Consider the following 12037-nt stretch of genomic DNA (forward strand, 5'->3'; position numbering starts at 1 on the left):
TGAGTCTAAGTTATTTCAAATCCTTCACCTTACAAAGATCATAATAATAAAATAATGCTGGATCCTCATATGGATAAGAAGTCACACTAAATAATCAATAGGGGTGGAAATCAGGCTTATTCATATCTAAGAGTCTAAAACAAGATTCTCAAGTAATTTATGGCGTCAGACCCCCAAGATGGAAGAGAGTAAATCCCGTTTTTTAAAAATGTCACGGAAAAACTGACAATCATTAAGCAACCTTCCTAGAAAATACCATTAAGGTGTCCTTTGTGTGTTACTATTTTTTTTTTCTCACTTAAAATCAATTCTAAAATTCAAGGGTATTTCATTCCAGGCTTTTTTTTTCCTACAAATATATAGATACATAACCCCATTTTATTTTCAACTGGGATCATAATGTTTATCCTGCTTACCTTCCTTATCGTGGGCATTTTCTCCTTATTAAATATTCAAGAACAATTTAAAGGCAGCCTAGAATTTTAAGATGTAAATGTAGGCGCATCTTTAAATAAAGATGAAATTAATATTTATATACATAAATCTGTTTCTTGCTATATATTGCAAACCTGCCTCCAGAAAAGTGGTAACTCACTCACATTCTTACCAATATATATGAGCAGCCTATTTGAAAAGCCCCAGGTCAACAGTGGGAGGGAGGGAGGGAAAAAGAGGGAGAAAGAACAGACTGCCTACTTGAAAATAAACAATGATGTTACACTGTTTTAATTTTCATTTTGGCGGAACAGATTAGAATTCAAACAGATTTGGGCTTGGACAGCTATGGGTTCAAACTCCAGCTCTGCCAAACAGCTACATGAGAGACCTAGTAAGATAATTTTTCTCACATCAAGGTGTTACAAATATCAAAGGAGATAACATAGGTCTAGTTTTTCTTAGCATAGTGCCTGGGGCAACCAATATGCTGCCAATTACTTCTCTTTTCTTTTAAATGTGCTGACTTGCAGGATTTTAACAGAAGGCTACACTGTCCTGTTGGGCCAACATCCTTAACACATAAAAGCAGTCGCTGCAAGAGCTGACTGAATTTCTTAAAGGAAGGAGGCCAGTGAAAGAACATTTTAATAGTGGTCATAGGGAATGGACAGAGAATTTTGAGTTTAGAGTGCATGTGCTTGAGGAGCACTGAGAATATGTGTTTAAGTATCGGGCTGGTTTTTTTGACACTGGACCTCGAACAGAGTTCTTAATTCCCATTAAGAAGGTAAAGTCTAAATTCACCATATTTATGGATATTAGACTGTCTCAATGGTATCTGTAGTAAGGATTCCTGGGGAGCTCTCAAAGAAACAGGAAATCGTTGGTGGCAAGCAGAAGAGGCTTAAGACCAAAAGGTATGACCCAAATTAGGGGCGAGGGTGAGGGGTGAGGAGCAGTGGAGCCTTAAATCAAGATAAAACAGATTCCTGGATCTTGGGCATTTTCCTAAAGGGTACTTAGAGTTGGACTTTTGCCCAGAAGACAGCCAATGCCTGATCTTATGTTATTCAAGAAGAGAAGCATATGTAGGGGCAAGTAACAGTCAAGTTTCCCTCTGAAGTGTTGTTATTCAAAGTGCAGGTCATGATCCATTATGGGTTGTGAAATCAATTTAGTGAGCATGACAAGCTTTTAAAAAAATTAAATCATATAGGAAAAAAGAAAATAGAGTGCATTACATTTAGTAGTGTTTTCTTTTTTTTAATTTTTTTTTTTTACGTGGACCACTTTTAAAGTTTTTATTGAATTTGTTACAATATTGCTTCTGTTTATGCTTTGGTTTTTTGGTTGTGAGGCATGTGGGATCTTAGCTCCCCGACCAGGGATCGAACCCACACCCCCTGCATTGGAAGGTGAAGTCTTAACCACTGGACCGCCAGGGAAGTCCCTGCAACAGTGTTTTAAACACACATTATTCTGATTCATAGTAACCCCTTTAACATTTCATGGAAATTAAATTCAAATTATTTCATTTTGGGGTTATTTACTTAAATTCTAAATTCTGTTTCCCTTCTTGACATAACAACCCAGTATTATTTATTTCCTCAAAGAATTACACTTGGTCAATAATTACTTCAAGTTATATACTACATACTTCAGTGCTACACAAAATAAGAACCTTTAAAAACATTTATATTAACAAATTAGTCAATTACACGTGTAACAATTCTACCAATTTGCTAACCTCAAATTTTATACTGCGTAACTAACAAAAAGGATAATCTGTATTTTACAAAAAAATATTTTAATACATTCATAGAGCTTAATTTGTTAGATCTCTTAGAAAGAAACTGATAAATTATTAATATTTCTAACAAAACAGATAAGCAGTCAGTTGCTCCTAAGTCTCTTTTGAAAAGATCACTTGCCCATAACCTCAGGACAAAATTTCTATTTTAAAAAAATATTAGGAAAAAGGCTGCATTCAAAATAAAGAGGTTGTATAGGCTACCTACATCTGACCCAAGCGTGTATCAAGGTATGTTCGGGAAAAGCTCAGTTCTAAAATGACTAAGTCTACAGTTTTTCTCTTTAATTTTATGAACACAAAAAAGCTAGCATGCAGTCTAAATTTTTAAGAAAAGAAATAGTTACAATCCAAAGTCTTTAAAATCTCTACTCTCATATTTGTACAACAATTAATATTCCCATCTATTCCTCTAAAGCATCTGTAAAAGGCTAACAATAATATCGTTTTGTATGTGTTGTTGGTGTACTCCAGAGGACACGTGAGCTTCCCTGCCCATGCCCTCACGCCTCAAGAAGAGTGCAGGCAAAGACTTGGTCTGGCCTCTGCCTTCCGTGGGACGGGGACTGTGGGGAAGTTGCTTCCATCACAGAGGATAGCTGGGCAGGACTCTAGGCCATACGCAACAGCATGACCTAATTCGGACAACAGGAGTAGTACTTTAGCATATCGGTGCCCTAATTTTCTCCTAGAAGTATAATGCACGTGTGTGCATTCAAGTCTTATCCTATACTGTTCACTGTCGCAAATAGTACTGGAAGATTTTTTCTTCTTCTTCCAGTTTTACTGAGATATAATTGACATACAGCCCTGAATAAGTTTAAGTTATACAGCATAACGATCTGACTGACACACATCATGAAATGATGACCACAGTAAGTTTAGTGAACATCCATCATTTCGTGTAGATACAATAAGTGAAATAGGAAAAAAAAATTTTTTCCTGTGATGAGAACTCTTAGGAGCCACTTTCTTAACAACTTTCATAAAGAACATACAGCAGTGTTAATCGTATTTAACATGTTGTACATCCCTAGTACTTATTTATCTTATAACTGGAAGTTTGTACCTTTTGACCATCTTCATCAAATCCTCTCCCCCATCCCTGCTTCTGGTAACCATAAATCTGACCTCGTTTTCTATGAGTCTGTTTATTTGTCTTTGAAACATAAATGACCAACAACACTGTGTTAGTTCCTAGCACACAACATACTGATTCAATATTTCTATACACTTCAGAATGATCACTACGATAAGTCTAGTTACCATTCTTTTTTTTTGTAATTTATAGAGATAAAAACAGCCAGAATCAGAAAAATTTTACTTTATTGCACTTCGCAAATTGAAAGCTTTGAAAATATGTATTTGAGTTTGGGGGCTTTGCACTGGCAATTAAGAAGGATAGTATTTTTTTCACTTAATGTTTTGACTTGTTAAATAAGTTATTTAATAATTCAAACAAAAACTGTATTCTCAACATCTTCAGAAAAATCTTCCTTATAGTTCTTGGTGGGTATAATATAACTAGTCAGAGTATCATTAAAGTATTGTCATGTACATATTAAGTTCTAAAGTTCAATTTTTATTTAAGCTTCTAGTACTTACTCAAGGAGGAACCATGTAGAACTGCACAGTTGGGACAGTGATATAGGTCAATGTCAACAGCATGATGTTCTTCTACTCCAACACAGCTAAGATAAAGAAAAATAAAGCCAATGTGTAAATAAGGTGAAGATTTTCACTTAACTATAACAGATTGGTTAGAATTTAGCTGAGAAACGTACAACCTCACCAATAAACTTTGTAAAGTACAGAAACACATGCAAGAATAAATTTAATTCTCTTCCTTACATACTTGCTGAATAATTGTGGGGTTGAATATGTGGGAAGTGATTCACTACTAGCAGCAGTAGAGACAGCAGAAGTAACATAATTATAAACCATAAAACCCTCAAACCATTATGTAAATACTACCTGTTATGGACTAAATGTTTGTGTCCCTCCAAAATTCACATGCTGAAGCTGTACACTCCTGTGTGACTGTATTTGTAGATAGGGCCTCTAAGAAGGAAGTAATTAAGGTTAAATGAGGTCCTAAGGATTGGAGCCTTAATCCAATAGGATTAGTGTCCCTACATGAAGAGACACCACAGAGCTCACATACCCTCTCTCTCTCCTCTCTTCTCTCTTCCTCTCCTTCTCTCCTCCCTGAGCAGACTAAACCACCACTTAACTTTAAAATATGACTGTCATCAGCAGAGGTGATTAGTAAATTTGGGTAACATCACTGACATGGTGAGAGCACTGAGTCTTAACAGTTCTGCTTTAGGTCTCATATCCCTAATTAACCAGTTAAATTAGTTTGAGGCACTGTATCTGGAATACTCCATATCATGGAGTATACAGCAGCAGCACTTAAATAAAAATAAAGTTTAAGGGGACCACCTAAAACTGATAAAACTACATAGTGACATCTTGAAAACAGGAGTAGTTCACCAACGAAAGACCACAGCAGCTTTGCTCACTTCCCAAATAACTTATTAGGGTAAAAATTTATACATGTTTGGACTCCCAAAAAGTTTCAGAACAAAAACACAACCACAACTAGGACTTGAAAAAGAACCAAAGCAGACCTAACACAGAATTTTGGGGCATCAGTTGACAGGTGTAACAGTGGAAGAGAAAATTAGTGAAATGGATGACAGGCTTATCATTCAGAATGTAGCAGAGAGAATAAGATGGTGGGAAATACAAACAAGACTGTAAGAACCACGAAGGATAAAATGAAAAAATGTATAACATACATTTAACCACAGCCTCAGAAGGTAAAGAGAGAATAGGGGTAGAAGCAATATTATGAGCTAACAGTTAAAAATTTGCAGAAATAATGAAAGACACTGATCTCCAGATTTGAGAAACCCAACATATCCCAAGCAGGATGAATAAAAAGTCTACATCTAATCACATCATAGTAAAACTGCAGAAAAACAAAGTCAGAAAATTTCAAAGCCATAAGAAGAAAAAAGCACAGATTACTTGCAAGGATGAGAGACTTCTCAAAGCAATAATGGAAACTGGAACACATTAGAATATCTTACATGTGCTTAAAGAAAATATCTGCTAACCTAAAATATTGACCAAGCATTCAACATTCAGTTAAAATGTGTTTCGGGGAGGGGGGGGTAAGTAATTGTACAACCAAAAACTGAGAGTTCACCTCCAGCCAATCAACAGTAAAGAAAATGCCAACAGATGTACTTCTGGCAGAAGGAAGATGATCACAGAGAGGTCTGGGATGCAAGAAAAAACGGAAAAGCTAAGAAAAGTAGAGTAATAAATATGTGGGTAAACTTATACAAACACTGACTACATAAAACAAATAATGTCATGTGAGGTTTAAATATATATACAAAGAGCTAAAACACATGACAATAGCAGCATTTGAGTCGGGAGAGGACAAATGGAGTTACAGGGTCCCGAGGCACTTATACGAGAAGGAAAGAGAAGGTAATGATTACTGTTAGACTTCAATAATAATGAGTTGAGGACCCCTATTATAATTTCTTGGGAGACAACTAAAAGAACAGAAACAGAGAGCATAGCTCCCAAACTAGTTGGGGGCAGAGGGTGATCAAAAAGAGGAGGGGAGGAAAAAGAGAAAAAAAACCAAAAAGACTAAAATAAGGTATAAATTCAAATATATCAGTAATTATATTGTATGCAAATGGACTAAATGCTTAAGTTAAAAGACAGATTATATGGCTGGACTTAAACAATACAAGTTGCTGGTTATAAGAGACATAAAACAAGGATACATTAAGACTGAAAGTAATAGGATGGGCAAATAAATACCACAAAAATAGTGATCAAAAGAAAGTACAGCTATATTAAGCAACACAGAATCTAAAGCAAAAAATATGAGATAAACATGTTCACTTCATAATGACAAAAATTTCAATTCACCAGGAGGACAAAACAGTAGTGGAGATTTTGACAATTCTCTCAGTATCTGATAGAATAAACAGGTAAAACAAAAATCTATGAAATATACAAGATTTGAACTGCAGGATTAAAAAAATATGGCCTAATGAACATTTATAGAATCCTACACCCAACATCCATAGAACACACATTTCTTCTGAAGCACACATGGACCATTCATAACAAGTGATCATACACTGGGCCACAATCAAATTTGAAGGTCTGAAATCAGAAATTCTCTGGCCACAGTTCAAGATAGAAAGCAATGACAAAAAGTTAACTAGAAAATCTTCATGTGTTTAGAAATTAAGAAATAATATTCTAAATAACCTGAGTCAAAAGATAAATCATAATAAAGGCTAAAATTAATGAATTAATAAACATCTACCTCAAAAAAGTTACAGAAAGAATAGCAAAATAAACCTTAAAAATACAGACAGAAGGAAAACCAAAAGAACAGAACTGATGACGCGGAAAACAAACATACAATAGAGCACTGAAGCCAAAAACCGATTCCTTGAAAAGACTTGTAAACCTCTAGAAAGCTCAAGAAAAATGAGATAAAACATAAGTAAACAATGGTAGGAATGAAAAGAGAGAGAAAACTATAGATTCTATACATGCTAAATGCAAAAGAGGGTATTATGAACAATTTTATGCTAAAAGATTAAAAAATATAGATAAGTCAGGCAAACCTGGGTCACAAAGAAAAAAAATATTTGAATAGTCCTAAAATTGTTACTTATATTAAAAATTATCCCCCCCTCCAAAAAAAAAAAAAAATCCCAGGCCCAGATGGCCTCACAAGCAAGTTCTAGCAAATATTAAAGGAATAAATAATTCCAATATTATATAAAATTTGCACCAGCAAGTAGGAAAAAAAGACTTACTTTCTAACTCATTTTATGATAGCATGACCTTGATACTAAAACTTGGAAAGGATGATACAAGAAAGGAAAATTATAAGTCACTCTCATTTATGAGCAAAGATGCAAATAGCAAGTTTGGTCTATCTCTGGAATGCAAGGTGGTTTTAACACTAAAAAATTTAATCTATGAAGTTTGCTACATTAACAGATTAAAATAAAAAACCATATGACCATTTAAAAAGAAGCAGGACAAGTATTTGATAAAATTCAACATTTATTTATGATTAAAAAGCAAACAAAACCCCTTAGAAAATTAAGACTACAAGGATACTTCCAAAATCTGGTAAAGGGTACTTATAAAACTATGCAAGTAACATGAGAGCAGTCTCTTTGAGATAAGAGCAAGACAAGAATGCCTGATGCTACCACATCTAATGAAACTTATCCTGGTGCAGTAAAATAAGAAAAAGAACTAAAAGGTATAGAGATTGGAAAAGCAAAAGCAAAGCTGCTACTGCAAATGCTGTGGTTACACATGTAGAAAATGAATCTGTGGATAAATTACAAAAATCAATAAAAAGAAAGGTGGCAAGATACAATACCAGCACATAAAAAGTAATTGTACATCCATATACCAACATTATAAAGCTAAAAAATGAAATAAAACACCATGCACAACTGCAGAAAAAATGTCAAGTATGCTGGAATTTAACAAAAACTATGCAAAGACCCCTTTAAGGAGAATTATAACACATTATTAAGAGACTTTAAAGAAGACCTAAATAAATGGAGATATACATCATGATCATGGATTTGAAGTGTAATATGTAAAGATATTAATTCTCCTCAAATTGATTTATAGATTCAATCTAATCCCAGTCAAAATCTGTAGAACTTGACAGGCTGATTGTAAAACTGATATGGAAACATAAAGAGCCAAGGATACACAAGGCATTCTTGGGGGGGGGGCGGGGGGAAAGAAAAAAGCAAACTCTCTACCAGGTATCAAGACATATTTTAAAGTTGTAGGAATGAAGGTAATACAAAACTGATGCAAGAGCCCCCAAACAGACCCAGGCATATGTGGACACTTATACAGCAAGGACAGACTTTTCTGTAGGAGGTCCTGAGACACCATTTATGTATCTGTATGGGGAAAAAATGAAATTAGACACCTATCTCACAACATAAAAATTTATTCCAAAATAGATTAGAAACACACATGAAAACACACGTAAGAGGAAAACTACAAAGGTTGTATAACATAAAATCAAAATATCTTTATGACTTTGTGGTAGGAAGTGTTGTCTTAATCAAAACATAAAATGTACTATCCATAAGGGGAAAAACTGGTAACTTTAATTATACTAAAATATATAGTTCATTAAACTATAAAGAATGAAAGGATAAGCCAGAGTGGGAGAAGACTTTACAATAGAGATAACCACCAAAGGAATTATACCCACAGTATAATAAACTCCTACAAATCAATAGGAAAGGGGAGGGGAGAAGGGGGGAGGGGAGGGAAGGGGAGGGGAGAAGGGGGGAGGGGAGGGAAGGGGAGGGGAGAAGGGGGGAGGGGAGGGAAGGGGAGGGGAGAAGGGGGGAGGGGAGGGAAGGGGAGGGGAGAAGGGGGGAGGGGAGGGAAGGGGAGGGGAGAAGGGGGGAGGGGAGGGAAGGGGAGGGGAGAAGAGGGGAGGGGAGGGAAAGGAAAGGAGGAAAGAAAGAACCCAGTAAAAAAAAAATGAACAAAAGATGTAACTAGGCACACAATAAAAGGAAATACAAGTGACTGATACACACATGAAAATATACGTAACCTCATAAATAACTGGAGGAATGCAAACTAAAACCACAATATGCTCACCATATTGACTAAAACTAAAAAGTCTACTGATAACCAAATGTTGAAGATGATGTGGAGCAATGGAAACTCATATACCACTGGCTGGAGTAAATTTGGCACAGCCATTATGGAAAACAATTTTGTAAAAGAACTGAAGAATCCTATATTCTATGACCAAGCGATTCCTCTTTTAGGTACATGTACCTTAGAGAAACTCATGCACGTGTGCACAAGGACACTATACAGGAAAGGTTACAGAATCATTATTTCTAATAGTCCATTAACAGTAAAATGTATAAACTACAGTATATTCTCACAATGGAATTCTGCATAATAAAAATGAAAGAACTATAGACCCATGCAATAACTGAATGAATTATATGAATGTCAATATTATGTTAAAAAAAAAAGACAAGAATATATACAATGTATTCTATTTATTCATAAAGTTTAAAGCCAGGCAAAGCTGAAGTACAGTGTTTAGGGATTAAACTATAAAGAAAAGCAGAGATAGATCGTAACAGTAGGATCACAGATTCCTCTAGGGAGTTGTGATCTGGAAAGGATTGCGGGGAGGTGTCTGGATCCTGGGTGGTTGTTATTACTAGGGTATATGTTTTATAATCATTCATTAAGTTATATATTTATGTTTTAGACACTTTTCTGTGTTCTTTCACATTAAAATACTTTTAAGGATAAAATTCTATCTACAATAATATAAAAAGATTAAGCAAACAAAAACCTTGAATTATCTAACAACTGAAGCAAAATATCAAAAACAATGTATCTTAAAGATCTGTGGATACCCCAAAATAAACCTGTTCTCATTTGAGGACTCCAGTACAATTGGTTCCATAAAGTCTTTGGGAGTCTGAGTAGAGTATGATGCCATCAAGACAAAAAAAAAAAAAAAAAAAAAGTCAAAACCAGTTGTCAAAAATAACATATTTCCATTTGAATATTCAATCCGTGTAACTGAATCAAGTACTTGCAATTTATTTCTATAGAACGGAAATTTCTTTGGTTTTATCTGTCCAATTTAGATATACTTCATTTATTTCCACAGAAAGCAAAGGTGAATATGCTAACTGTTTAGAAAGTTTTTTTAACTGAAAAACTATCAATTTCCAATCCAATAAAATAAACCTTATGCAAAATTTTTTACTTATTTATGTACAACCTACTGGGTCCAATCATTGGATAGTGTATTCACACTTCCCAATTTCAAAACTTACTTACAAAGCTACAGTAATCAAGACAGTATGGTACTGACATACAGATCAATGGAACAGAATTGAGAGTCCAGAAATAAACCCTTACCATTTAGGATCAACTGATTTTCAACAAGGGGTGCCAAGATCATCCAATAGGGAATAGTCTTTTCAACAACAGTACTGAGACAAATACATGCAAAAGAATGCAGTTGGACCCCCACCACACACCATATATAAAAATTAACTCAAATGGATCATATATGTAAATGTAAGACCTAAAATTATAAAACTTCTCAAATAAAGCATAGGAGTAAATCTTCATGGCCTTGAATCAGAAAATGGTTTCTTAGATCCAGCACCAAAAGCACGAGGGACAAAAGAAAAATAGATGAATTGGATGTCACCACTACAATCTGAAGGCTTCTGTTTTCTCAGCTTAGTTTAGTGCGAGATAATCAGCCGAGTCTGGAAAGTGGTAGAGCAGTGTGAGGAAAGGAAATACAAAATAGTTGATCTGAGGAATGAAGACCAAGAAACAGTAACACTGCTAGGTAGCACTGAGCTCTGTGATAATGAATTCCAAGTGAAATCATCTCTGCACAGCTGTGTGATTGTTTTCGTTTTCTTAGCAATGTTCAACCATGTGGCGCAGGCCCAGAGGAGGAGCTTGGGTCCATCGAGAGTTGGGGTTTTGCAGGCAAAGACTAGAAAGGGAGTTGAGGATATTTACCAGGGAGATAATATAATGATGAACCATGAAAGCGAAACTGGACAAAAGGGGCATGAATACAGAAAAAGGTAGTGAAAGATGGTGAGATGGTCTTAGGGGGTCTCAATATGTTCTCAGCACTGACTCAGTGGAAAGCCTTGAACAACCGATCTGTAAGAGGCAGAGATGATGCTCAAAGAGTGGGATGTTCAGAATTTAAAGTTTCTGAAGTAGTGTAGTCTATGACAGTGATAAGGTACAAGTGTAATAACAGCAGGTTGCTAAAATGGAGCAAAGAAAAGGGTCACTGGAGGTAAGTGAGAAGGTATCTCTACATTCAGTGAAACAATTCCAAACCACACTTCCCTGATTTTGGTGCTACTCCGACCAGAACAGAAACTCAAGACCACAGAAGCCAACTTGACACTTCTAGAAACTCGTGGTTTGTCTCGTCATACCTTGACTATGGCCACATTCCTTATGCTTAAAAAGTGATGGTTACACCAAAAGAATTATTGAGAAAAAATTGTTGGATATATCCTGGAAAACCTAAACCAGCATACATCATGAACTAACGTATGAATATCTAAGATACATATATAAGGGTGATTCCCATAAAGCTTAGGGAAGAAAGAGAAGACAGGGACATTCCAATTAATTAAGGACACTTCAGCAAAACTTGGCTAATGATCCTCAAAGACCCACGGTTCCTCTCTCCAGCTTCTGCTCTTCACTTCCACACTCACCCTCTATACTCTCTTTTACTAAAATGTCAGTGATATCTTCAGGTTTTGACCATTTCTAATCAACTGGCAAAACATTTATAGCTTACATTTATCAAAATTTTTCAGAACTTAATGGTAAATTTGGTAAATTAATAAAAAACAGTACATCTGATAAATCAGTAAATCTTAAAAACAATCCTTTATATTAATCATTAATCCTTTATATTAAAATATAATTTTAAAAATCAAATTAAACATAAAAATTAAATGCCCCTAGACCAAGAAGGTTATTTCAGATCTTTGGACGGCACTAAAAGGAACTACTACATACATTTCAGTTTCTCTCTCAAAGGGAGGGATAACTTCTCCCATCCCTCAGCCCCCGTTAAAAGAATTCTAGAGTCACTGTAGCTTTAACAGATATGTTAAGAGCAAATGCAGTAGG

The 12037-nt window shown here is 35.2% G+C and overlaps 1 protein-coding gene across 3 annotated transcripts in view; it reads right to left on the reverse strand.

Moving 5' to 3' along the window:
- KDM7A (lysine demethylase 7A) overlaps window positions 1-12037 on the reverse strand; it is a 74887-nt gene that overhangs the window by 35786 nt on the left and 27064 nt on the right. For all 3 annotated transcript variants that reach the window (XM_004316468.4, XM_073809984.1, XM_019946232.3), the window contains one exon: window positions 3854-3939. In XM_004316468.4, the coding sequence (XP_004316516.2) occupies window positions 3854-3939 (86 nt within the window). The remainder of the gene's footprint in view (window positions 1-3853; window positions 3940-12037) is intronic.

The sequence above is a fragment of the Tursiops truncatus genome, chromosome 9, assembly GCF_011762595.2.
Source record: "Tursiops truncatus isolate mTurTru1 chromosome 9, mTurTru1.mat.Y, whole genome shotgun sequence".
Taxonomy (NCBI): domain Eukaryota; kingdom Metazoa; phylum Chordata; class Mammalia; order Artiodactyla; family Delphinidae; genus Tursiops; species Tursiops truncatus.